Genomic DNA, 27,489 nt, shown 5'->3' on the forward strand with positions numbered 1-27,489 from the left:
TACCAAGGAATAATTTGACAGAGGAACACAATGAGTGGCAGGCATGTGACAAAGACTCTGCCTTTGCTGAGGTAAAGCACACTTGGCTGTGATGCATGTGAAGTAGCCAACCCTAGAGTGAGGTATATTACATACTTTGGTTTTACCTGTAATCCCAAGAAAAGGATGAGTTTTTAATTATAATAATAAAACATTTTTCAATGTGCAAACCTAATTTACTAAGGTTTCCTTTGTGTTTTCCACACTCTATATGGATACAAGCATCCTGTCACTGTGAAAATGGCTATTTCTATGGCAGCAAGAGACCCTTTAGAGAATTACCTGTCTGCCTTCCTTCAGATTTTGGATGTAGGATGTTCTTAGGGCACCCCAGAACACAACAACCCTGACCGGTGTTCTCTAACTCTGTTATATGGCCTCTGGTCACCAGGAAGGTTGAGTAGTTCTCCAGTGACTGGACATGCCTGGTGCCCTTCACAAACATCTCGACTTGTATGCGGAAAACTGCTTACCAACTAGGCCATGATCATGCTCAGCTGTGTTAAACCTGAGATGTAAAATAATCTAATCTCAGGACAGTCTTTGCCATAACACCCCCTTTTTCCTGTTTTCCTTTTGGTTAATGTGTAATGAAGGAGGCCGGTTATAAAATACAGGGTGTATATGGGATATGCCCACCTGAAAATAGCCATTCATTTTAGTATTTTAGAATTTTCTGAGTATTGTTTAAATGATGCTCAATGTCTTACCTCGCTATTGAGACTCTAAGCTCTTTCAGGACCAAGACTGTATTAAGGAGATAACAGCTCCCTGAAACTTAACACTTCAAGGTATTTGGTAACACTCCTATAATAATTTGGAAATTACTTGAAGGCATTTAAATGTTCTTTGGACAACAATCTTAGCATATCAGGAATATTAAGCAGTGAAGGAAGGAGAAACAAAGACAAAAATTTTAAAAGAATAACTACTACGATCAGGAGCAAGCCTTCGGTCTGGGGAACCAAAACAGCCGTTTAAGCACAATGATTTAGCTTCGAAAATAAGATCAGATAAGAAATACTATGTTCAATCATTTCCCCCATTGCTTCAAAAAGCAAGCTATGTCCCCTTAGCACCTGGCACAGGAATATGAGTGCAAAAGGCTGAAAAGTAACAGGAAGTACAGCTGATCTCTCTACCATCCCCCATTTCCCTGACAATGAGAGGATGCCTGGATGACAAATACACATCTCACAGGCTCCCAGAGCCACCCCCAGAGAGGGCCCTCTGAGATGATAACCATTTCCTAGCAGGAACCATCACCAAGCTACAGAAACCATTAACCACGTGGAACATCCTAAAATGTGCTTTGAGATGCTATAATACAAAACCATCCATCAACAAGCACCAAAAGAGACCCTAAGAGTCAAAACTATTCATCAACGAGCACCAAAAGAAATAGCAGTCTTAGAAAGCAGCATAAGATCTGTACAGTCACCTCTCAAATACGTACATGTAAATTCATTATCCTAGGTAACGGCACTACTGTTTGGTTCATGACACCTGAGTTAATTAGGAAACATCAGTGCTGCCCCGTCCCTGCCACCGTTCTCCCTCCACCACTTTTAATACAGTCAGAGAGCAAGAAGGGGTGAAGGCTCGCAGAGAGAAAACAAGTTCAGTATCATTCTTTACACAAGCAAGAAACTTTCAGGAGGGGTTTGTTGGTTTGTTTGTTTTAATATTTACTCATTACAGAAAATTACTATGTGTTCTTTTTATGTTCCTTTTTGCTGTTTTTACATCTGTTTGATGTACTTGTAATCCAACTGTATTCACAACTTTGTATTCTGATTTTTTTTCACTTACTATTTTGACATGCATTTTTCATGTCGTCACAGTTTTTAAGGGTTATGTGGTATTTTACTGACTACATGAACCAGCTTTTCCTTTCTCTAGTGTTAGGCACCTATGTCATTTTCCAATTTTCTGTTATAACCATTATACAGGTTAAGAAATTATGGCCCAGAAATTACATGATTTGCCTAACGTTATCATTCTAAGCAAAATACAATCGTGAAAGTAAATAATAAAGATTTTGAGGTTGTAAAGTGATATGATAAATCTCAAAGCCAAGTAGAAGCGTTTCCGGTTGTATTTTGGGATTATCTATTCTCATGAGAAATTGAGAGCTGACAGTTTGAGAGGAGCAGAGTTATCCCAGGCCAGAAAGGAAGACTGTGCTCAGTACTTAGTTCCCATTCCTCAAAGCCTTCGTTCCTAATCTTTCATAGTAGAAGACAGATAGGAACCATTACAGAAGCAGCTTCTGGGAATGGCTCAGAGAGGTGGTGGGGAGACTGAGGTATCCCCACAGCAATTCCTGGCAATCCTGGGTCCCAAAGAGTGTGGCATTTTGTCACTGGCAACCTTGAAAACCGACAGTACTTAGGACAAAGGCACTACTTGCAATTCCCCTTCTAAGAGCAGGAACTAAAGAACACGTGTTAAGGGTAGGGTTTGAGTGTATTTAAGTAATGCAGGAACATTCACCTCTTCCTTCTTAATGTTTAATCCTATTTTCTAAGTGTTCATTCCCATCATCACGAAAAAGAAATATTTACTCCATTTCTCATTTCCTTTGTCTGGGTTTAAAGACATGGTACTTTAATGAGCTCATTCCTGACCTAATGGCTAATTCATAAGTGAATGTTAGTGTGCTGGGGAGTCTTACTGTGTTCATGTTTTTCTCAGCATCTTTTATCATTCTGACTTTCATGAGCCCAAACTTATTTCAGCTATCTTTCATTCCCCACTCTTAAAAACACCTGACATCTAAATTTTCAAGTAATTTGGACTTTTAGGCTGTCCTGAAGTTTACTAATACAAAGCTGCTTTTATTTGTATGTAAGAAAAATAATGTCCTATTACTATACTGTAAACGAATTCTCAAATATAGCAAAACAACCAATTTTTTTCTAGACACTGTCCAATTCTAATAGTGGATTTATCCTAGAATTGGACCTCCTATTATAAAAACACACAAGTGACTTGTTAGGCATCAGAAGAGCTCTTCTGCTTCTGAGTGAGTGGTCGCTGATTCCTGTGTTTTCCGAACACCAACTCTGTATTACAACTTCCTACATGAGATCACGCTGTGTGCCCATTTTATTTCTCCTCTTATTGTATAACTAGAAAAGCAGTTCAGTGAAAGTAAATCCTGCTAGCATTACTGGTTTATCTGGTAAGTTGGCCTGTTAAATACTGTTGATTACTTTACTACAGGCCAGGTTTGATAACTGCGCTCAGCTGTCCCAGAAAATGGAATGGATGTTAGGTAATTATTTGTCAAAGGTCTCATTGCCATAGCAATGAAGAAACACTTTGAGAGTGTGCGCATCTTTCTCCTCTGAAAACAAGTGTCTTTCTGATTAGAGGGGCAAAAATAATGCACACAAATCCATGGGGCACACTCACCACATTTAAGCACTATTTTCTCCAAATGCTCATTCAAGGAAGTATTTGCACTGACATTCAAAGTACCCTCCCACCCCCTATCCAGTGCCACAGATGGTAATTGCTCCCTTCCATCTACTTTGATTTTGGCCTACTTGTCTGTCTTCTATCTGGGCCAATGCTAAAGTAATGAGGGTTTCTACACAGAATACAATAATTTTCATAAAGCTTTTCTGACAGGATTTGGTTAACAGTGCCAACGTTCCCCCACAGATTACGTATCCTTCTGATAATACCCCATTATTTCTTGAGGTATTTATACAAATATTTCCAGAGATGGAAGAAAAGTCAATAAAATGCAAAGCCGCAATTGCCATAGTTATGGACACAGGAAGAACAAAGCTTTCTTCCTTAAACTAATTTTACCTATTAACATCATCATACTTTCAATGCATCTTCTCTTATCACTCTGAGGGGTAAAAAAAACAACAACCCTGCAGCAAAGTCAAATACACAGTGATAATTAGTTTTATCAAGCTAGCAACAAACTGACTTCGATGATTAGAATCAGGGACCATCTTTTAAAAATCACAAACTCCTTTTCCCCATATTACAAACATTTATGTCTTTTGGGGGAGTACTTATTTTTTCATTGCTAATCCTACTACGAACGGGTTCTAGTATTACTATAGAAATCACATATTTGCATTTTCCCAACAAATAAAAATAACAGATCAGATCCAGACCAATCATTCCATAGGAAAGGTACAGAACAACCAGGTGGTAAGAGAAAGTCTCTCACAATAGAATCTTTAGCTGTAAAATGGTGGGGGTGGGGTGGGTGTCTACCAATAGTACTGTCTGCTGAAAATTTTCAGCTCTTGGTACAGATAAATTCTCTAAACTCCTAGTCCAAAAGCAATAACTTTTTCACATTTTCTGTAAAATGGATGGCCTTAAAACTCTTGTTCCCTGGTGTAGCTTTTCAGAAGGAAATGAGTTTCCTTATCAAGAATGTATCTAGGGGCTTCCCTGGTGGCGCAGTGGTTGAGAATCCGCCTGCCAATGCAGGGGACAAGGGTTTGATCCCTGGTCCCGGAAGATCCCACATGCCGCGGAGCAACTGAGCCCGTGCGCCACAACTACTGAGCCTGCGCTCTAGAGCCCATGAGCCACAACTACTGAGCCCACGTGCCACAACTATTGAAGCCCGCGCGCCTAGAGCCCGTGCTCCACAACAAGAGAAGCCACCGCAATGAGAAGCCCGCCTACCACAACGAAGAGGAGCCCCTGCTCTCTGCAACTAGAGAAAGCCCATGCCCAGCAACGAAGACCCAACGGCAGCCAGAAATAAATAAATAAGAATGTATCTAGATTTCCTGACTACCATCTTCTCCATATCTCTCCACATCACAATAATGCATTAAGTGTCTTTTCTAATTTAAACAGTTGTTCCGTTCACCTGAAGATCAGACTCGGGGCTCTTCCTTCTGAGACCTCTGTGCCCCATAGCTTACAAAGGTCCTCTGCCCTGTGCGACCAGTTTCTGGATACTAAAAGCCACCTACTTCCTTCCTCGTGTGTCTTGCCCTCAGCATGACACTGTGGGAACAATGAACAAAAATAAGGTTTATAACCTTCCTTGGTATCTATCCAAGGCAGCTTTAAACTTTTCTACTCCTGTCTTGTTCTTTACATGCTGCTGTAAACTCTTCACACCACCATTCACAAGTCGTGATCTCCCGGCCCCCTCTTCCTCCCTCATCATTCATCTGATAATGCCTTGAGAATACTTCACCTCACCTTTTGTCTTCGCAAGTCCATCTGCTTCCTTCTTGAGCTTCAAAGGTAGACCAGGCCCAGGGAGATCTGGCCAGTGGACACTCCGGGACTGGCAGAGCCACCGCACCTTCTGGAGTGTCCCTTCTCCCACCTGCCACCTGAACGCTCTTTTCTTAAAGATTTATCCCCCAAAAGTACCATCTCATTCTGAAAGACGATGGACCAGCTACCCCACGAGCCCTTTGTCTGAGGTTCCCATACCTCACATTCTTATCCACAAAGCGTCGGTCCTCACACAGGTAGGGGGTTCTGCTCGGCACAGGGCGGGGGAGCCTAGGTTTTCGCGTCCGGTAAAGGGATGGGTTATGGCCGAGGTCCTTCCAGGAGCCAAAATTCTAAAATCCTACGACCAAACTTGCAGGTCCTATTTCTGAGGCGGGAGGACGAACTCTGGAGCGACCCCCGAACTCCGAGCCCGCGCTGGCTGTTAGAACGGCCCCCTCCAGCCCCAGCTCTGCGTATCCCCGCCTCCGACCTCGGGCGCCGAGCCGCGGAGGAGGCCCGGCAGGCGCCCGCTCGCCGCCGCGCCATGCCCTTCTTCATCCTCACCCGCCGTCGCCGGCCGCCTCTCACCTGGCAAACCACCATGCCCCGCCCTGCGCCGCACCGGAGACCAAGGGTCTGGACGGGTCTCGGCGGCCACCAGCCCTCCTTGAGGAAGGCTGGCGGGGACGCACGGGCCCCAGAATCTAGCGCGCAGCCACCGGGAACGCGCCGCCTGGTTTCTAAGGAACCGGGGTCTGGAAAGGGAGGGGCGGGACGGCGGGAGGTCCGCGCATGCTCCCTGACGGGGGTGGACCACCGCAGGGAGGGGCCGTGGCCGAGAGCTGCGCATGCTCGCTGGTTGGGGGCGGAGGTTAAGCAGTCTGGCTGGAAGCCCTGGTCATTCGTTTCCGGCGGTGGAGGCGGCAGACGGAGAGGTTTCCCAGCCTAGGCTTCTTTCCGGTCTGTCGCCCGGCAGCAAGAGCGAGGAGGGTCTGAGTAGTGTGGTAGGCATTGGTTGTCCCAGAAAGAAGGAAGGTCTGCTGCTGGATAACGATGTATCTTTGCGGAACGACAGTTCTCTCGAATTCGCCGGACTTCGCGGCTTTCTAATGACTCGCTTTTTCGTGCCTGTCTGGGGTACTCTTCTGGATGTTCTTTGGTTGTTCCTTACAAGTCAGTGCTTTTCAAGACTGTGACCTCAGTCCTCCTGATCTCTTTACTGGAACCTAGTTCCCCCCAAATAAACACCACTTTGTAACGAGAGTACCCTTTGTTTCACCAACTGTCCGCTAGAGCAGCGAAATAAACCGGTAAGCCTTAGTGTAAAACAGGCTATGTTGGAAATGTGTCTGGAGGGAAATGAATTTACTGTGGCTCTACTTATGGAACCAGACATTTGTGCTTAATCTAATACTCCACTTTTCCCTCTACACTAGCTTTTCCCTGAGAGTCCTGTAAAATGCCCCTGAGGGAAGCATTCTATAGTAATGTAAGTTTGGAAAATGCTGGGTTAAGCTACACATCTTAACACAGGATTTTTAGAGCTTTCAATTAGTGGGTGATGTTCACTGTGAGCATCCATGACAGTTTTCATTATTTACTGGGTCACAGAACCCTTTTCCAGTTCCAGGAAACCTGTCTCTCTGAGATAGATTTATATGCTCTCCAGCAAACCTCCTCACTCCAGTGACTTTTAGCCACCACCCATTCCCTTCTGTTCCCTGTATTATCTTGTGGATAATATATCCCTATATTATCCATCCTTACACCCCAACAAAAAGCCCGCAGTTACCTTGTCTCTTGCTACCCCGATCTCCCTCACATCCGGTCACTCATCCTGTGGTGCTAACATCCCCTAAATATTTCTCAAACCTGCCTTCTTGTGTTTGGCCTTGTCCTTCTAGATGGTTTCTTTGCTTCTAGTCTTGTCTCCAGGTGGACAGCAGCATAATCTATTTTATGCCTCTTCTGCTTAAAACCCTGGTGCCTTGGGAGCAGAGGAGGCAGCTTGAGGCAGCAGCAGGCCAGTCACACTAGGGAGCATCCTCATGGAGGCAGGGTGGTCATATGTACTGTGTCCCTAGGTGCCAAGCCCTGCCCTGTGCATGCTGTAATCCTCTGTCACATGGGGAAGCAGGATTAACATGTTAAGAATGGGGAAAATGAAGCTGAGAAAGGTTAATTTTCTGGGGTCACCCAAACTGGGATTTTGAGCATGAGCTCTTTTCCTCAGACTGAAAGGAAGCTAACCTTAATACCCCTCAGAAGAGCTGTGACCAGTGTTTGGAGCGAGCGTATTTAGAATGCATTAAAATCTTAATTTGAGGAGAAGAGGTCCTATGGCCCACCTTTTTGTATTTGCCACTTTTTCTTTGTCTCAGATGAAAGCTGTTTCGCGGGAGAGAATCAAAGCTTTAAGTATCTATGCTCTTTGGGGTCTTGCAAAAAGTCTTGAGAATCCTTGAGACACCAGGGGCCTAGGCACTCGACAAGTAGACTGGGAAGGGGCCAAGCCCTCCAGGACGGCTGTGCCACATCAAGGGTGCCAATCCCGGTAAGACTCACAACAGAGACCAGACACTCGTGACTACTCATGGATGTGTATTTTAATAAAAATAATTCTGTCAAAATACAACAGGAGTTTTTTCATCTCTCAAGTACAATTTAATAGGATGTTTTGTGTTAGAATTCTCTCTAAACCCTCCCACACCCACAAGTTTCATGCTAATGCCAAGTATCAACTTGCGAGGACAAAGGCAGAACCAGTGTGCACGATGTGGAGGACGTCTGTGTCAGCTGTAGTTACTAATGGAGGAAAACCCAATGCAAAGAGGCGGCGCCTGAGGCAGCCAGAGTCCACAATCTGGCCACAGGTCCGTGTGCACGGGGCTGGTGGTCAAGTAGGGCTCTCCTGCCCAGCTGCCACACAGTGTGCATACCTGAGTTGTGAGCGACCAAAGGAACTTTCAGCTCTGACAGGTCTCTGCCTCATCTTCTTTGTGCTTGCTTAAGGGGTAGGAAGGTGCTGGGAGGCTGGGCAGTCCCCGCTTCTCCATCTCTTGGTGTCCCTGTTCTGCCGGCCGACACCCAGCCACAGACCCATGTAGGTGAGGAATAGGGGTTCTGGCTTTCTTTGCATGTCCGCCAGTTTCTGCTCTGGAAGGAGCGACCATTTGGTGAAGCAAGAGGAAAAGGTAAGTAGGGAAGGCTGCTCCCCGAGGGCTGAACAACCCAACAGAGCCAGGTCTTCTTCCTGCCTCCTTGGTTCAAGTTCAGCTCTTCACCGGGACTCCTCCCAGGTGCCTTCCCCACTCTCGGCTCCCGGAAGCAGGCTGGCAGGACTGGGTGTGCATAAGGGGCTCCTCGGGCTGGCAGGCAGGCCTGGACTGTCAGCAAGACAGTGGGCTCAAGCAGCTTGAGTTTGGACCTCTCCACGGCTTGTGGGGCAAAGGCTTATGTCCCAAAGGTATGCTGTCCAACTGGGACAGAAAGCCCCTCTGGAGAGGAACAGAGTAAACAACTTGGACTCAGCTGAAACAGTGAGATAAGGCACAGAAAATGGGGAGGTGGCCATGGGTACTGAGTATGAGGCAGGCGGACACCCAACCCCAAGCAGCACACAGCTGTCCTGAGCCCTCCTGGGCTGCTCAGCTGCTCTACAACCCAAGCCCAGGCACCCATCCCCATCCCTGACACACCCCTGAAGGTACCAGCTGCGCAGACACTGCTGGAGGCCTCGCCAGCCTAACCCCTCACCCGCCATTCAGCTTTAGGACTAAACAGTGTTGTCCAATCCTCAGGAATGAGTTTAGTCCCAGTTCTGCCCTAATTTCTTGTGTGACTTTGGCCAAGTCACTTAATCTCCTGGGCCTGTTTCCTTATCTATAAAAGGAGAGGACTGTTGGAGTAGATGTTCTCTGAACTTCGTTCCAGTTGCAAAAACCTCTGGTTTTAATTCCCAATCCTGCTTGCTTCTGACCATTTTAAGAGCCTGATGTTTCCAACTTCTTGGTTTGGAAGCTAGGCATCCCCAAGTTTGCACAGGATGAATTTCCTTTACAGACAGGACAACACTCCCCTGATGTGTTGCAGTCTCTGGGATGCCAGCTGGGGCCCTAGTAGGGACCAAGAAAAAAGCAGCAGCCTACAGGATCATGTCCCAGGGCAGAATTCTGGGAGAGCACAGGGCCACTGGGCCCATCACCAGCAGTTAGTCCAACTCAATCATTTCTCTTGTTGTCCAGCTGTAGGCCCAGCGAGTCCTGGTGGGCACTGAATATCTCAGGCCACACCAACCATTCCTGAATCCACTGATGGAAAGCAGAAGCTTGGCCAGCCCAGATCCAGGCAGGGACTGGAAGCTCGACTTCTGACCTTGCCCCTTTGCAGGGGCTGCTTGGGTACTCCCTCCCACTGTGAGGCCGATGGGGAAATCCCAGCCCATCCTGGTGCTCCTCTGGGAGGCCTCTTCCCTTTCTTCCTCCTGGGCAGTCTGTCCTCTCCACAGATGGCCGGCCTAAGTCCTGGCAGCATCGTAACCCTTCCTCTCCTGATTCCCTGATGGCAGTACCGGGACCGTTTCTGACCCACGAGCTGTGAGGATCCGTCTGACATGGACGGTGGGACATTTGTAAAGCCCATGAGGTCCTTTCCTCTGGCCAGCAAATATTCTTAACAGTCTTTCCTAAGAGTGGCCGGGGCCAAACTGCAAAGGAGCTGCCTGGCACAGCTACAGTGAGGCCTGGCCTAGGGGGTCAAGGGTTCCATCCAATCCAGCGACTGGCAGCCCAAAAATCTGTCTCCACAAGGCTTGGCTTTCCAACAGAAAGCATCAATTCCATCAGAGCTGTGCAGAGACGGTGAAGATCCAGGCAGGAAAAAGGCAGCCCCTGTACTCAAGGGCCTCTGTCCTGGGTATGGAGACTTCCTCCCCGCAGCCTGACACTCAGCAGCTCTCAGGCAATCAATTTAGAGTAAATGAATTATTTGGCCATCTTAACAACAAAGGCAGGCAGGATGTTGAAAAGGGAAGAGAGAGAGAGGCAAGGCAGGCAGTGAGAGGCAGGGTAGAACGGTAGATAGCGTGCTAGCCAAGGACCCTCTAACTCCCTTGCTCTGCTGTGTAGCCCTGGACCAATTCATCTCTTCTTTGGACCTGGGCCCTGCAGTTCTCTGCTCAGTTCAGCTCTCAGGGGCCTAGGGACCCACACCTCTCAGATGCTGCAAACCAGCTTAGCCTGACCTGCCCACTATGTGGCCCCCAAAGCCTATTGGGCTTCCCTAGGCTGCAGCTGGGCCTGTGGCTCAACAAAGGGGAAGCCTGAAATAAACGAATCACTTGGCTGAGGTGACAGAGATGATTCTTTTTAAATGAGTTGGACTCAAAAACGTATGGTGTCTGGACAGCTTCACCCAAGAGGTGCTGGACCACTAACACTACGATAAATACTGTGTCTTTTTTTAATATATATATTTATATATATATATAATCTCATTTTTTTTACTTATGAAAATAATAAGCTATCACCAACTTGGATAGGCTTCACCACTAAATTAACAGAAACCAGCTCAGCACAAACTCTCCAGAGATAAATACTGGTGGCTCAGTCGGGGGGGGGGGAGATTAAAAAACCCCAACCTCTCCTCAAAACAAACCCCTTCTTTCAAAATAGAAGTAACCAGATAATACTGTGTCATAGGCCGCTGCACATGAAGGGGGGAGAGAGAGAGACTGAGGGTGGGAGAAAAAGAAAGGAAGGAAGGGAAGGAAGGAGAGGAACGGGGGAGGCCAGGCAGGAGGAGTGGACTCTGCCCATGGCTTCCAGGTCCCTGCACCAGGTGCCGATGGAGGGCAGGGCTGCTCCAGCCCTGGGGCCGAGGGAGGGCCAGGTGGGGCCAGACAGTGTGGTCAGCTAGTGCAAGTAGTCGTCGACTCTGGCAAAGGAGCAAGATCCCAGGCCCGCTCGGGCCATGAGCCGTAGACATTCAGATGCCTGGCCCAAGGCGAGCATCAGAGGGGGCTGCTTTGGCAGGTTCTGAGACTCTGTGGAGAAGAGACAAGGCCTGGTCACTGCCCTGCTCAGGGCTAAGCCCAGGTCAAAGTTCCCTTGGGAGCAGAAGGTGGGGGGAGTGGACAGAATCTCTTGGAACAGAGCGTTCATGTGTCTCTGTGTCACCAGGCCATGGCCCTGCCTGTGAATCTCAGCTTTCTTTAGAGCAATGAGCTAGCCAAGGCCCAGGGTCATAGTCTAGGGCCCATCATGATCTAGCCAGCCAACTCAGCTGGGCAGAGGGAGGTGAGGGTTTAGGTTCAGCCATGGGAGCCCAACAGTCCTATGGGTCACCAGAGAGCCTCTGGGCAGAGCTCACTGCCCAGATTTGGATAAACATCAGCAATTTCTAGGGAGGGGTGAAGGGGCCAACCTAGGTACTCATAGGCCAGCTTCTGTTTTTGTTAGATCCACTTACCTAAAATGGCGCTGTTGAGGGCAGCGCATACAGGCTCCCTCTGGATGGGGTCAAGCTGCTGGCCAACTGGGCAGCTCCAGGGGTCTGAGTACGCAAGCAGGCTAAAGGCATCCTAAAGGACAGGGCATTCTTGAAAGGACTATGGCACACACCACGCACCCCCTCCTCCATGGCTCCAGGGGGATACAGGGCCCTGCGTGGTGCCCACGGAGAGCACAACATACCCTGACCGAAGGGTCAGGTAGGGCTGTGTCCTCCCCAGAACGTAGAGAGGGTGGGTGTACCCTGGATGTCCTGTTCCCCACTGCAGACTTGACTAGAGCCCGCTCTGTCCCGTTGCTGCTGCCTGCCCCAGTGCCCTCCCACAGTCACACTGCCCCACCACCAAATGGGGGCCCATTCTGTATGAGGGCCTGGCTTGTCCTGTACCTGCAGCATCTCTGTGTGGGCCAAATTCTTGCCGTATTCCCGGCCCAGCTGCTCACTCAGTGCCTGCAACTCACGGCCAAACAGGATAATCCTTTCTGTGGCCGCCTGATTGCCCCCGCAGAGCTGCCGCCGAGGATACCCATCATCTGCACCCAGAGCCCAGCAAAGAACACATCAGGAGGATAAAGAGAGAAAGGGAGGACTAGGGTGGGGTCCCCAAAGAGAACACGACAAGAAGGACCTTGGCTGGGGGTAGGGTGGGGTGGTGCAGCTTCTGCTAGAGGCAAGTGAGGGCTGAGAGGAGCAGGTGGACCATCCGGAGCTGAGCTCCTCTTACGTCCACCTATAGCCCATGGTCTAGGAGTCAGACGGGACTCAAGTTTGCCCTCTTCCCACCCTCTGCAAGATGCAAGGGTGTTCATAAGGTGTCTGCTCTCACCAGCTCCCTCCAGCTACAAACGCTGGGAACTTGTTCTGGGCAGCAGGCTGAGGCCCTCCCACCTCAAGCACCGATTCATGATTGGCTAAGGAGGCAGTGGACCAGATCTGGATAGAGCTTCTCCAGCCACCAAAGCCTGCCCATCCCAACCGCCACAGAGGGGAGAGGACAACGGGACTGAGCAATGCCACCTGTGGAACACCATGCAGGGGGATGGCCTTACCCATGCTGGACTCATCCGTCTGCAGGTCTTCATGCTTGTAGGCACCATTGACAATGCGTGTGGACATGCTCTCCAGCACACCATTGGGGTAATGTTCCGCCTCCATCTCCATCTCACTGTCGCTGTGGAGAAGGGTTGAGGTGGGAGTTAGCAAAGGGGATGTGACTGGAGCAGCCTGGTTGGGCCTCCATTTAGGCTTTAGCCGCAGTTGGCAGTGGGTAAACTGAGGCCCCCAAAGGGCATGAAAGGACAGCTCCCAGGCTTCCCAGGCTCTAATACTTGGGCCCTACTGTGACACCAGCCATCCCAGAGGCTTGTTATCTCACTCCCACTCTGGTCCCCATGCTGCCTCTGTGACCATCCCCACCCTGGCCCTCCTCTGAGTTGATACACCCCTTCTACACACCCCCTGACCCCCAATGACCAGGGCAGGTAAGTCCTGATAGGCATCTCTGGAAGCCAAACCCAGGTCAGCCCTGTAGCATGCTGGAAGGCTACTGAAAGCCACCTACAGTCTGCAACCTAAAAACCCGGCCTGCCCAACCTGGCTGACCACAAGCTAAGCCCAGTAAAAGCTCCTTTAGTATAGACTCTGGGGGTTCTGAGAGGCCTGGTATTCTTGGAGGCAACCACATTCTCAGCGTCAGCGCCTCTGGAGAAGGACAGGGCCAAGGAAAGTGGCAGCTGAATCAAGAGTTGGACCAGAAGCTGGAGCCAATGCCAGGCCTGGTGGGTCAGCGGCTACTATTCCAGGCACAGACCTGGGATGGAGGTGGGGGTAAAGGGCAGGGTGGCGCTCAAAGGACAGGCTGCAGTGGGCGCAGAGCAGAAGGCAGGAGGAAGAAGCAGAGCAGAGCAGAACAGGCACCTGGTCTCCTGGTTACTGGTACTGCTGTGGGGCTGGGACTTGGTGGAATCTGTTGAGTTGGACTCGGAGTAATTGACTGAGGATGGAGATGAGGAGGACGAGGACGACGATGAGGAAGAGGAGGAGCTGGGCGGAGGGTATTTACTGTGGTTCTGTTTGCTCTTGGTGGAAGCGACACCATTGCTGCAGCTGGGACTATCTGCTCCTAAAAGCCGGGGGACAATCAGAAGAGGAGGGGCAGCTTGCCATCAAGCAGGGCCCCAGGAATAACTACAGTGGTCCCACTTCCCTTCCCCCAATCCAGCAGCAAGCCTTGAGCCCATCCCAGGGAAGGGTGTATGGGTGGCCTTGCTTCTCCACACCAGTTCTTCCCAGAGCCCTCTGGAGAGTGGCTGACCTGTGTTGTGCATGTGGGAACTAGTGGGGCCGTGTCGGGGGCTGAGGCTTGGGGAGCCAGGGTAGCTGTCCTGGGACTTGGGGCTTCGGGAGCTCAAGCTGCGGACCTCACTGTCAGTCCCATTCACCATCTCCACAAACTGTCGGCACCTGCAGAAGGAGCAGAGCAGCAACGCTCTGGGCTTGGTCTGGGTTGTGTATGCCCACCACCAGCTGGGCTGTGGGGGACCTGACGGTGCCCCAAACTTACTTGAGCATGAAGAGCAGGTTGGGGTTGTGCTCCAGCAGCCCTGGGTAGAAGCGCTGTGTGGTCTCAATGGCCTCACCCACACGGCCCTCCAGCACCAGCTTCTGGATCTCTGCAGAGAGCAAGAATGCGGCAGTGAGTGAGGGGCCGCAGACCTTCCTCACAGCCACACGTCTACACACTGCCAGCCCCAAGCACGGACCAGCTGAGAGTCAGGTGGGCTGGCTCAGAGTGGCAAGCCCACTGAGATGCTCACAGAAGAGGCTGAAGAAACAACCTGGCCAACCAGCCCCACAACAGATCCTGGTTTCTGTCAAGTGTCAGGTAGTCCTCAAAGAATAAGAGGGGAAAATGGAGGGGGGTGCTCTTAGCCCAGAGGCAGCAGGTTGAATTTGGAGGCCTGCTCCTATGCAGTACAGGTTGCCAGGGACCTGGGCGGGGGAAGAGGTCCTGGCTGTGGGAGCATAATCTAAGGATGGGCACCCGGGCAGCTTCGTGGCCTAAGAGGCTCCTCTTCAGACAGACTTCTCTCCTCAGGCTTCACAGGGGGTTGCCAATAGGAGCTCATGGATTCTGGGCCAGGGCCCATGTCTTGGCAGTCTTCAGGGGCTGCGGCGCGCCCCCTGCTGAGAGAGGAGGTCACCCTCCTCACACTGGCAGCTCTGACGCTGACATCTCTCAGGCCGTCGGCATCGTGCTCTTGCCCTGGGGCCTGGTGCGTCTTGCTGGGAGCCACTTCTGGGTAGATCCCAAGTCTGGGATCCCTTTCCGACTGTCTGGCTGGGCGTGGCTTCTCTGGGAGACACAGACACATGCACATACACAGAGACGACAGGCTCAGAGTGACGCAAGCAGGCACACACAGACACACGTGTCCACACACACCTACTCTCCCTCACTCTCCTCTCCTTCCTATCTCCTTTCTGGGCTGTTTCCTCTTTCCCAGTACCCTCCTTCCACAAAAGAGCCCCAAACACGCAGTATGCAGGCTAGTATGAACACCAGGAAAGCTTCCTTTGGCTCCTTCTTTGTTGGTCTGCAAAGCCCAGGACCAGAGGTGGGAAGCAGAGAAAGGTCTACCACAGTGGCCACGGAGCATCAGCCTTCCCCGTCTGACTGCTTCAGTCCCCTCTCTGCCCAGGGGCAGGCAGAACTACCAAGGTTGAGTAAATGGTGGCAAAGGCAGAGCACTGAACTGGTAAGATGCAAACACACTCTTTCTCGAAGACCGTGAACAGGAGGCTGAGTGGAATCCAGGATGCAGGAGGAAGGAAACAAGCATGGAGGAAGATCCAGCCATACCAGGCCCCAGTCTGTGCCAGGCCATCAGAGTATGCATTAGGGAGGCTGCACCGAGACATTCCCATGCTGCTGGACTGTCCTTCTGGACAGTGTGGTCTTGAAAGAGGGACAGAAGAAGGGCCTGGGGCTGGGCTGTGGGCTGGTCTTCTGGTGAGGACCTGAGCTGAACAGATTCCTGACAGGTTACCCACGGCTGTCATGAGCCAGAGAGCAGAATTAGGGACAGGTGAGAGAGGGAGGGAGAGGGGAGAGGAGAATCAACCTTACTTTGTCTGTTCTTTATGGACGCTTGTTCTTCCTGAATCGGGGTTTCAGTCATTCGGGCAAAAGCTGTGGCCGTGGCACAATACCCATGATGCACCAGGTAAGATGAGACCATGCTAGAAAAAAGAAAATGCTCAAGGTGACACTTAAGAACTGCATTTCTCACCAACCCCCTGATGGGACAGACTATCTCCCTGTTAGGTCTTCCTTAAACATATCTTACAGGTGCAACCTCCACAGAATAATAAAGGGGCTGAAACAAATGAAAAATCCCCCAGTGCTCATGCAGTCAGGCAGAAGAGGGGCAGGTCACCACATCTGTCCTCACAGCTTGGAGGAGTGGCTGCAGTTTCTCTGGGATATGCTGCCCACAGGTGGGCAAGTATGATAACAAAAGTACATACAGAGGCACATACCATCTCCTTATAGAAGCGGCTGCCTCCTGTGACCTGAAGCAAACCCAGAGACTGCCGAGAGTCTCTATGAGGGCTTCCTGGAAGGGCAGCCAGCCAAGCAGTCTGGCAGTTGCCCAGTGGTGATGCATGCCACGTGCGTACCTTCTACAGACACAGGAGCTCCTCTGCAGGTGCCCCACGCGCCCGGCAGAAGCATTCCAGCTCAGGTGAACCTGGCCCTCAGGAGTGTTGGCTCTAGACGGTGATGGGGAGCTAACCCACGACCCAAGTTACTCCACGATACACAACAAATTAAGGGCCCAAGAAGCCAAGGTTTCAGGCAGTAACGTGGCCAACAGGAACACAATCTTTGGGAGATGGCCCTGAGAAGCCTGATGCCCAGAAACCATTTAATCCCACTGGAAGCTGGCTAAGCAGCAGCACACGTAGAGTCCTCGTATCTGATGTGTACAAAAGTGAATACCTTGGTGTGTGCATATGTCAGTGTCATTAATATAACTGCCAACACAAATGTCTGAAGAGCTGTCATGCAGAAGGCACAGAAGTTCAGCTGTGTGTTCCCTCATGTTTTAAGGGGTAAATGAGATGATCCATATAAAGTGCCTAGCAAAGCAAGAAGTCAATATATACAACCTCTTATTATGAAATTATGTATTTATAACATTAATTATGAATAAGAATTATAATACTTATATTATTATAAACACAAGGTTAAAAATTCTTGACAAAACACGGTTCAGATGCGCCCATATGCACGTCAGAGGCCACTAAAATGTACAGTCCCTTTGACTCAGTAATTCCACTTCTTGAAAGGACACCCAGAAAATAATCTTAAATATGGAAAACTCTTTATGTACAAAAGGGTGACCTACACAAGCAAGAGAGAAGAAATAACCTGAACCTACCACCAAGGGAAGCCAGCCAAGGGGCTTGTGGCAAATGTGTCTGCGAGATAATACAGCCATTAACAATGTCCATAAAGCGAAGTTATATGAAATCACAGATATGAGTTATATGCAGGTCTCAGCAAATACTACATATGAACACACAGGCACACAGATACATACATGTAAACAAATACACCCACGTGCTGAGCCCAGGCCCTGTCAGCTGAGAGTATTAGTCCCTCCCCAACACAGCTGGGGCAGCCCCACCTCTCCCCTTGCCTGTCCCAGCAAGCCTGCTATGGGGACTGGCACCATGCTGGCCCTCCAAGGAAGGGCTTCTTATAAGTTCTGGGGGCTGGGGACAAGATGTAGTAGTGCTGCTATTCCTGAGAAGGGTCTGGCCACCTAGCCCCTGCCTCAGCCCTCCCATGGGGCCTGCCTCAATATCAATCCCTAAAGAAAGGAAGGCTACACAAAGAACCCAGTGTGCACCCCACCCCCACCCGCTGGCCTCTGGTACCCCGGTGTCTGCAAGGCAATGACCAGAGCTAGTAGAAGCCCAGCCCTTCTCGGCCCACCCCTGGGAGCCAAGCTAACAAACTAACCCACCTCCTGGCAGAGTGGGTACAGGTCATTGCCTCACTCAGGCCTGCAGCTGTCAAGTGGAAGAGAGAACCATATCTGGCCTCCCTTGGGATTCTCATCAAGACTGTTTCCCAGGAGAGGCTGGGAATTAATCAGCCAAGAGCCAGCTAGGTCCTAGGGAGGACCCTCTTCACACCACCACTGCCACAGATGCAAGGGACTTAGCTGGATCTGACCCTGAGAGGTGACCTTAGGCCAGAGTCATGGTATGACAGACACTCCCTATGATGGAAAAGAAAAGTGCACAGAGGAAGATACCACAGGGCGTACTAGCACATCCTCTGCAAAATGACCTGGGGAAGGAAAACCGCCCTGCTGGTGCTATTACATACAGGGCCTTCCGATCCAGTTGAGGGGGCAAAGGTTTAACTAGGAGCAGCTCTGGAGAACTGAACTAAGAGAGGAGGAGAGCAGCAGGCAGAGTCATCCTGGGAGTGCTTTCCAGAAGGAACGCTACCCACTAAAGTTCACAAGAGCAGCTTGTAGCAGTACAGGGGCCTACAGGAGAGTGAGGCCCCTGGGACGGGGCAGGGCTGGGTAAGGGCGGGAGCAGGGCACTCACTTCTGCAGCACCGCCTGCCACTCGCCAAGCCGGGCACTGATGGGGAAGCAGTGGACAGTACCCTGGACCTTGGCACGCCACTCCCGCATGTAGTCCTCAATGTCAAACAGGAAGGGTTGCTGCCCAAAGTTGGCGTCCACAATCTCCCCAGGTGTCTGCAGGCCTACGGTGGGGTAGAGGTTGGCCTGAGGAGGAGAATGAAATGTCAGTTGGGCCCTGAGGGCAATGGGGCAGCAGGGCCTCGCCTAATCTCACCTCCGGCACAGAGGGGAAGGCGCTGGCTCCCGCAGGCCGTTGCTTTGGCTTTGAGAGAATTGCAGCATGGCTGGGGGAGGCAGGGCTAAGCCACATTCTGCCCACCTCCCTAGCAGAGACACTATTCCCCAAAGTTTGAGGGGAAATGGCAAAAGAAAAGCAAGGCAGGCTCAACATGGAGTCTCTTGCCCGGCATCAGAGGCTGTAGTGTTCCCAAAGCCCAAGGCCCCCCTTCGGGACTCAGCCAGGGCACAGAGAGGCAGGCTGGGCTCCACAGCCCTGCAGGTGTGCCCGTGAAGATCTGCTGCAGGGGTGGATGATGGCTCCTCTCAGAAAGATCCAGGACCACGGATCCTTTTGCCACAAAAAAGGGGGGTATATAAGGGGGCAGGAAGGGATGTGGGGAGAGAGGAAAGGAGGGGAGTTAGGTGACACTAGAAAAGGGTAAAGAAAGGCTGCTGCCCTTCCTGTCTGAGGCTCACTAAGAGGAGGATCTTCTGGCCAGTGAGGTTTGGGCATGTCCCTCTGGGTGTGGGGCTCCCTGCTTCCCATCTATCCCCTGCCTTGACCAGCTTTTGCCAGGTCGCTCCCTCACTCCATGCCTTCTATGGCTCCCACTGCTACAGCCCAATGCCTCACCAGCCTCCTCCTCATTGGCCCCAGGTCCCCAGTCTTCTCTTCCACCTTCCATCCTTAGACCACGTATCATTCCTGACTACCACGTGCCGGTACTGCACACTGGGTTCAGCCTTTCTAGCACTTGGCACAGAGTGCCATCACATCCATGTCTGGGTGTTTCATGTCATACCTCCACCACTAGACTCTTCCCCACTCAGGGTCAGAATTCTCCTCCTGTGTCTGTTCCCTTTCTTTACTTAGGACCACAGCCCCTCTCTGGGGACTCCAGGTTGGAGGGAAGGATTTTGATACATAGACAGAGGTTCTAACAGGATCCTGCGTGTTGCAATCTGGGCTTCAGAAGGCCCCTCAGATCACAGGGGCATTTCCTATTCCTAGAGCATCACAGGGGAGCCCAGGATCCCTAAGCAGCCCCCAGAGTCAGCAAACCTTTTCTCCTTCCAGACCCCAGCCAGGGCACACAGAGCCAGGCCAGGCTCCCAGCATTCTGGGTGGAGGCCCTGCATGTGACAAGGCCTGTGATGACTCATGACAAAGAAGGACTGGAGTGCAGGAGGTGGGATGAGCCCTGAACGAAGCCAGCAGGAAACCTCACCCTTTTCTAAGACGAGAAAAACCCATAAATCTCACCTCTCTGGCCCAGGAGTACCCTGCACAGTAGCAGGTTCAGTCCTCTAGGGCACTGGCTTTCCTCAGGGATCTTTGATGGGTATGCACAGGGACCTGGCTCCCTAACAGCTCAGGAACAAGTTTCTATACGAACAGTTTTCTATACTCTGCACACAGGTCCACTAGCTATAAGCCACACAGAACTGGTTCAGACCAGCTGAACCATGGAGCTACCTCATCTCTGCCCACACCGTCCCCTACCTCCTAGCTGCCTTTGGAAATGCCACAAATCTCTGTCACCTGCTAAGAGTCATGGAGGAAGACCAGGCCTTGCTGCTGGAGAGAGAAGAACGCTGGCAGGTACCGCCTACTGGTACCTTCAAGCTGACGACACAGCACACATCCCTGGCTGGGGAAAGGGCAGGACTCCACACCCTGCACTTGCAGGTAACACCATGCCCTTTCCCAGTCGGCCCCCGGGGCCAGAGCAGGAGACCCAATAGTAGTACTTACCGGGAGGTCTGTGAAGGCTATACCTGCGGAGGGAAAGGAACAGTCATCAGGCCACCTGGTTTCCCATGCCCCTGTGGGCCCCGCAAGGGTCCGTCACAATGGCTGGGGGAGGGGCTGGTCATCACACCTCCCCTATGGTGAAGGACAAGCACTAGCCAGGGCTTGGTAGGTTTATTTTTTATTTTACTTATATTTTTAATAAATTATTTATTTATTTTTGGCTGTTTCGGGTCTTCATTGCTGTGCGCGTGGGCTTTCTCTAGTTGCGACGAGCGGGGGCTACTCTTTGTTGCAGTGCGTGGGCTTCTCATAGTGGTGGCTTCTCTTGTTGTGGAGTGCGAGCTCTAGGCACACAGCCTTCAGTAGTTGTGGCACACAGGCTTAATTGAACTACCATGTGGGATCTTCCCGGATCAGGGCTCAAACCCATGTCCCCTGCATTGGCCAGCAGATTCTTAACCACTGCATTACCAGGGAAGTCCCGCCTGGTAGGTTTACACCCTGGCCTTCCCTTTGCTGAGTCGCTTGGCCAGAAGTGAAGTCAGATATTTGGGTATTTGTCCACAGCATTTCTACCCTCTCAGGCAAAACCTGCTAGGAAGGACTAAACCCAAATGATCTACCCTGAGGCCTCTCTAGGCCTGATTGTTCTCTTGATCCAACATGTATTTAGGGAGACCTCCTGTGTATGCCAGGACCTTTTCCATCCATTATCTCATCTGATCCTCATACCAACTATGGGTAGCAGGCTTTCTTATCCCCATTTTACAGATGTGGAAAGTAAGCCTCAGAGGTTAAATGATTTGCCAGCAGTCATAAAACCAGCAGAAGCTAGTGGGACTGGACTCATTTCTAGTCTGATGCTCCAACATCATCTCTAAGCTGACAGAGCAGTGGAGACAGAGAGGGCAGCAGCTGCCCATCTTCAGCCCATACTTGCCCAGAGTCCCGAGAGATTCCGAGTTGACAAAGCCCAAGTTAACAATGGCCTGTGTACCCTCTGAACCCTCCTGCCAAGAGAAGAGGCTATGTTTCTAGGGACCTTAGTCCTAAATCAGAAGTGAGGGTAGAGGGGATAGGGACCCTAAATATAGGAACAGCCCTGAGCAGGAGAGGGGCCTCAGCATATCTACCAGAGCATTCATATTCTGCAGATTGAGAAATGACTCAAGGCCCAAGGACACTCTCCCAAGGGCTCATAGCCTTCCCATTTTTTAAAATTCTTATATCTTCTAGAAGCTCCTAAGCTTTCGGCCTGAGAGGTTTTCAAACCACTGACTATTTGGAGGTCTCTGTCTGCTCCCTCAACTCCACCCCAAAAAGAAAGTGAAACCCAGCAAGACTGAAGAACAGGTGAGGGTCTGATGATAGGTCTCCCAGTAAACCTGGGGCCAGAATCCTGACAGCAGCCAAGTGAGCATCCCATGTTCTTCCTCTGTGCTGGGCACTGGAATCATGTCTTACAAGGAAGCATTTAATCCTCAAAACAACCCTGGAAGGTGTATAATGCCTCTGACACTAGTTTACATATGAAAAAACCAAGGCACAAAGAGACTGTTTACATTCTTTACTGGGCTATTTTGCTCCTCAGTGAAAGAAGTTCATAAACCCATGACCTTCCTGCCTGAGGCCACTCCTGAGCCCCACATGCAGAGTCAGCAGTCACAGAACTAGCAGGATGGAATCTGGAAGCCCTTCCGTGTCCACCCACCAGGTCTGCATGGGAGCTGCCCCCATGAATCTCAGTGTGGCCAGGCTACTGCTGCTGTACTCCCAGGCTCGCGAAGAAGCCCACAGAACCCTGGAAGAAAGTGGAGTCCAGTCTCCATCAATTATCTGCAGTGTGACCTTTGGCAAGCTACCCAACCTCCCTGAGCCCATCTGAAAAAAGGGGGTAACAATATACCCAACACCTCAAGAAGAAAGGAGAAACAGATTCTCTATGAAAGCTGCTTCATAAACTGTGAGGTCTATGTACAAGTTGGCTAGAGTTGCGCCACAGGGCGAGACAACTGCCACATTTCTACCCAGGGGATGACCTACTCGGGCTTGCCTACCTCTACTCACAATGGCACTCAGGAAGGACAAGGCCTTGAGGTGCTTCCAGGAGGATGAGGAAAGAGGCTACTCCACCCCCTATTGCACTGAACAAGGGCAACACCGCTCCCTGTAGGTCTCTGGGAGCCTCCACAAAGACATTGTGATGGCAAGATCTGAGATGGCCCACGGGAAGATCTGAGAAGGGCCAGGCAAAGATCCAGGATGCAAATAGGACATTCAAACCTGCTGCTAAGAAGTACCCTTAGCCAAAAAGACACAGCTCAGGGGTCACTGAGGCTGAGGGTATAAAGAGCCTGTATAAAAATTACTCTGGGGACTTCCCTGGGGGTTCAGTGGTTAAGAATCCACGCTTCAGGGCTTCCCTGGTGGCACAGTGGTTAAGAGTCTGCCTGCCAATTCAGGAGACACAGGTTCGAGCCCTGGTCTGGGAGGATTCCACGTGCCGCGGAGCAACTAAGCCCAGGCGCCCTAAAGCCCGTGCTCTGCAACGGGGGAGGCCACCACAATGAGAGGCCCATGCACCGCAGCGAAGAGTGGCCCCTGCTCGCCACAGCTAGAGAGGTCCCGCGCGCAGCAACGAGGACCCAACGCAGCCAAAAATAAATAAATAAATTTATTTAAAAAAAGAAAAAGAATCCGCGCTTCCACTGCAGGGGGTGTGGGTTCGATCCCTGGTGGGAAAGCCAAGATCCCACATGCTGTGCAATGCAGGCAAAAAAAAAATTACTCTGAAAGCTCATGGACCACTTGTGGGTGAGACGTCAGTCTCCAGTCTCCATTCACTCAGTGTTCATTTGTTCTCCCATCAAGTATTTGCTGAGACCTCCCAGGAGCTAGGCCCTATGACAGACAATAGGGAGCCAGCTGCAAGCCTGGCCCTAAAAGTGCTGCAAACTCCAGCAAGAGAGATGGTGTGCAACTAATAATTACACAGACAACTGACCAATGACACATAGGGTGAGTGCTGTGACAGAGGACAACGGAGCAAATAAAAGGAGCGGGGCGGCCAGAGGCAGGAAACATTACTCTGCTTCTCTAAAGGGAGAAATGTTCTGAGGTTAGAGAGCAATGATTGGCTCACTGATCCTGCGTGAGATTCTGAAGTGCATTATATTGATAAGCTGGCTTGTGAAAAGGAAACAAGGTCATTAGAAGATTCACCAAGTGGTCTATCACTTTCATTGACTTTCCATCAAATTTCGTGATCTAGAAAATGCAGAGGACGGGTCATATCCATTTTTTAGTAAGGTCTCAGTAGTATCCTTGTGGAAAAGACAGAAAAACACAAGATTCAATTAACATAATGAAGTGATTCTTAAATGGCTGGTGTCTACCTGGACAAGCTGTAGGCTGAAGGGCTCAAATCCAGCCTTGTCCTCTTCCAATATTTTTATCAATATCTTGATGAAAACACAAATAAACATGTTTATCAAAAGTTAGGTTAATACAATGCTGAAGAGGATACCAAATACTCGAGATAGAAAAAGCAAGACCAAAGAAGATCGTGACAGGCTTGAAAAATAGATAATATAGGCCTAAAGGAAGTTTTATTACAAGATGTGTGAGGACTTCCATGGGGTCTATATAAACATGTACTAGGGGGGACTTCCCAGGTGGTGCAGTGGTTAAGAATCTGCCTGTCAATGCAGGGGACATGGGTTCGAGCCCTGGTCCGGGAAGATCCCACATGCAGAGCAACTAAGCCCGTGCACCACAACTACTGAGCCTGCGTGCCTAGAGCCCGTGCTCCGCAATAAGAGAAGCCACCGCAATAAGAAGCCCGCGCACCACAATGAAGAGTAGCCCCCGCTCACTGCAACTAGAGAAAGCCCGCTCACAGCAACGAAGACCCAACGCAGCCATAAATACATAAATTAATTAATTTAAAAAACCAAACCAAAACAAAAAAAACATATACTAGAGAGAGTTTTTTTTATTTTTCTATTTTTTTTGGTCGTGCCACATGGCATGTGGGATCTTAGTTCCCCAACCAGGTATCAAACCCATGCCCCCTGCAGTGGAAAGTGTGGAGTCTTAACCACTGGACTGCCTGGGAAGTCCTGGGAGATGAGTTTTTAAAAACAGTGTGAGGGGGCTTCTCTGGTAGCACAATGGTTAAGAATCTGCCTGCCAATGCAGGGGACATGGGTTCAAGCCCTGGTCCGGGAATATCCCACATGCCACAGAGCAACTAAGCCCGTGCACCACAACTACTGAGCCTGAGCTCTACAGCCCACGAGCTACAACTACTGAGCCCACGTCCCACAACTACTGAGCCCACGTGCCACAACTACTGAAGCCCATGCACCTAGAGCCCATGCTCTGCAGCAAGAGCAGCCACCGCAATGAGAAGCCTGTGCACCACAAGAAAGAGTAGCCCCCGCTCGCCACAACTAGAGAAAGCCTGCGTGCAGCAACAAAGACCCAAACCAGCCTAAATAAATAAACAAATAAATAAAATAAAAACAGTGTGAGGGTCCAGGCTGACATTAAGGTGGCCATGAGCTCCTTAGGGACCTAGGGATCTGACTGACAAAGAGCTTAGGGCCCAGAGGAGGGAGGTGCAGGTACAGAAGGGACAGCAGGTATGCCCCAAATCTTATGTCCCACAACAGGTTCCATGCTCTGAGCAAAGTGTGGACAAGCTGAAGAGATGTAAGGAGGGCAGGTATTCAGAGCAGACAGGCAGAACTGGGCCTGGCTCAGAGAGGCAAGTGAAACAGGGCTTGGGTAAGGACTGATAGCCCATAACAGTGGCCCCTGGGACTCTGACAGCAGAAAAGTCAAGAGGCAGGAAATAGCTGGAGTCAGAGAACAGAGTGGGGAATGAGAAGTCATCTTGAGACCTTGGCCTTGCCCTCCAGCAGCTAGCTCCTCACAGGCTGGATATCAGCAACTGCAGCTAGGTGGCTATGGATTTCAGGGGAGAGTCTTTCCGGATGTGCACCTGGGTCAGCTCTGCATCATCTGTGCTATGCTCTTGGCTGCCCATTCTAGGCTGTGGCATCTGAGGGCCCTGTTGAGGAATGCTGGCTCCTGCTCGCTCAGCCCCAGCCACAAGTAAACCCCATTTCCACCCAGGTCCCCTGGTCTTGCCCGGGCTCATCTCCTGGAGAAGCTACAGAGGGATGTGGGGAGTGGCAGCCACCTTTTGACTGTCCCGCAAACCAGGGCAAGTGAGCCTCCTACAAGTTGGGTTCAAAGTAAAATGCCCAACTCCCTTTCCTGGCAAGGTCTGTGGTCAACCTGGCTGGTAGGGTTCCGCCAGATTAGAGACCTCTGCAAACCCAGGCAGGCAGGCCCAGCAGTTAGGTACCACCTCAGGGCCACTTTGGCCATGGGTTCCACTCACTCGAGGGCCAAATAGCAGTCAGCCCTACTAGGGCAAGGTGTCAGAATAGCCAAAGTTCCTCTCTGTCTTAGTTTCTAATCCTAAATTCCTATATGTGTACAGGACTACTCTTCAAGGTATCCTCCAGAGTTCTCAAGACCTCCCAAGGACTGCTGCTTCTCCTGGGTTTCTGATCCTAGTTGACAGCACCACTAATCTAGCCACTTTACCATGTTCCCTTCTTTCCAGTGCACCCCATCTATCACTAAGCCCCGCTGCGGCACCCCTAGTCCTTTGCAGGCCTGTTCTCCACTGCCTGCACCCATCACCACGGCCACGGCTCATGCCACCTGCCTCTTCCTCAGCCCTTACTCCAATCAGTCCCTCCTTCTCAGTTTAACCAAAGGGGCTTTTTCAATATAACTCTGTCCAGGTTGCTGTCTATTAACCACAAACAGGCCAGAAGAGATCTGACCCCATCTGACTCCGGCCTGTTTACCTCCTGTACTAGAGCAGCCCTCACTGTTGCTCCATAGCAACCAGTGCCCTGCAGAAGGGCCAGAGAAAGTCTGGGCCCAGGCGACAGGCATGCAAATCACTACCACTGTCAAGTATGTACTAGGGCCCCTCAAACTTCTCACTGACCCTAAACCTCGCTCCAACGAGTGTCACACAGGCCAGGAGCACGACCACGACATTGCTGCTCTCTCAGCACTGACCCAGGCTCGATAAATGCTGCTGAATGGATGGATTAACAAAGGGACCACTTCTATACCCTCCGTTCCCCTTGCAGGGCTCCGATGCTAGGAAATGACTGCAGTTGCCTTGAGCTCAGCAGAGGATCTACAACACTGCTTTGGCTTCAAAGCCTCTCACCAACCAAAGGGGCTCCACAGGGCAGACCCTCCAAGGTCCCCTATGTACCCACCAAGGCTGTGGCCATTCTTGGTGTAGAAGCAAGTGCCATTGATGAGGTTGACGCAGCAGCCAATCACGTCTCCTGTAGTGAATGTGGGACCATAGGGCTGGCCAGTCCCAGAGGAGCAGAAGGAATGCCCATCATCACCATGGTAACCATAGGAATGTTTATCCCAACCTGTGGGGGAAAAGAGAGCAAGAGCTGAGGTGAGGTACTTGAGAGAAAAACAAGACAGTCACAGAAGCCCACCCAGGTCTGAGCTCCTCTCCCCAGCCTGCTACCACCTCACCAGCATTCCTGCCCTCTCACAGAGCCAGCTGTGGGCAGGGTCTGGCTATGCAAAATGAGCAGTGAGTTCAGCAAGTCACTGCCCTGAGGAGTTGAGGCAGCCTTACTGAAGAAGGAGCCCAAGCTGTGGTTGACAGGAAGCAAAACCATGAGTGCCCTGGAAGGGACTTACCAGAGGGCCATGAAACAAGGAGGTGGTTGGGGAAAGCCTCATGAAGGAGAAGAGGCTTGAACTGAACTCTGAGGTGTATCATGGTTGTTGTTTTTCTTTTTTTTAATTTATTTATCTTATTTATTTATTTCTGGCTGCACTGGGTCTTCGTTGCTGCGTGCGGGCTTTCTCTAGTTGCGGCGAGTGGGGGCTACTCTTCATTGAGGTGCGCAGGCTTCTCATTGCGGTGGCTTCTCTTGTTGAGGAGCAATGGGCTCTCGGCGCACGGGCTTCAGTAGTTGTGGCGTGCAG

General features: G+C 50.7%; 2 protein-coding genes across 8 annotated transcripts in view; both read right to left on the reverse strand.

Annotated features, from left to right (window-relative positions):
- Nucleotides 1-6,041, reverse strand: part of GFOD2 (Gfo/Idh/MocA-like oxidoreductase domain containing 2) — a 37,514-nt gene extending 31,473 nt beyond the window's left edge. For 3 of the 7 annotated variants that reach the window (XM_067719905.1, XM_067719904.1, XM_067719910.1), the window contains exon 1: nucleotides 5,854-6,041. The gene's annotated coding sequence lies outside the window, so the exon portion shown is untranslated. Of the gene's footprint in view, nucleotides 1-5,241; nucleotides 5,414-5,481; nucleotides 5,758-5,853 lie in introns of those variants that run through there. The other 4 variants (XM_067719908.1, XM_067719907.1, XM_067719909.1 and 1 more) reach the window with 4 other exon arrangements.
- Nucleotides 6,042-7,853: 1,812 nt separating this feature from the next.
- The window catches only part of RANBP10 (RAN binding protein 10), a 66,464-nt gene continuing 46,828 nt past the window's right edge, over nucleotides 7,854-27,489 (reverse strand). The window contains exons 4-14 of the mRNA XM_067720803.1: nucleotides 26,748-26,915; nucleotides 20,428-20,450; nucleotides 18,412-18,596; nucleotides 15,905-16,017; nucleotides 14,339-14,447; nucleotides 14,090-14,238; nucleotides 13,693-13,897; nucleotides 12,825-12,946; nucleotides 12,163-12,308; nucleotides 11,734-11,845; nucleotides 7,854-11,308 (exon numbers count right to left, since the gene is read on the reverse strand). Of these exons, the coding sequence (XP_067576904.1) occupies nucleotides 11,178-11,308; nucleotides 11,734-11,845; nucleotides 12,163-12,308; nucleotides 12,825-12,946; nucleotides 13,693-13,897; nucleotides 14,090-14,238; nucleotides 14,339-14,447; nucleotides 15,905-16,017; nucleotides 18,412-18,596; nucleotides 20,428-20,450; nucleotides 26,748-26,915 (1,463 nt within the window). The 3' untranslated portion in view covers nucleotides 7,854-11,177. The remainder of the gene's footprint in view (nucleotides 11,309-11,733; nucleotides 11,846-12,162; nucleotides 12,309-12,824; nucleotides 12,947-13,692; nucleotides 13,898-14,089; nucleotides 14,239-14,338; nucleotides 14,448-15,904; nucleotides 16,018-18,411; nucleotides 18,597-20,427; nucleotides 20,451-26,747; nucleotides 26,916-27,489) is intronic.

This window comes from Pseudorca crassidens, chromosome 20 (genome assembly GCF_039906515.1).
Source record: "Pseudorca crassidens isolate mPseCra1 chromosome 20, mPseCra1.hap1, whole genome shotgun sequence".
Classification (NCBI taxonomy): domain Eukaryota; kingdom Metazoa; phylum Chordata; class Mammalia; order Artiodactyla; family Delphinidae; genus Pseudorca; species Pseudorca crassidens.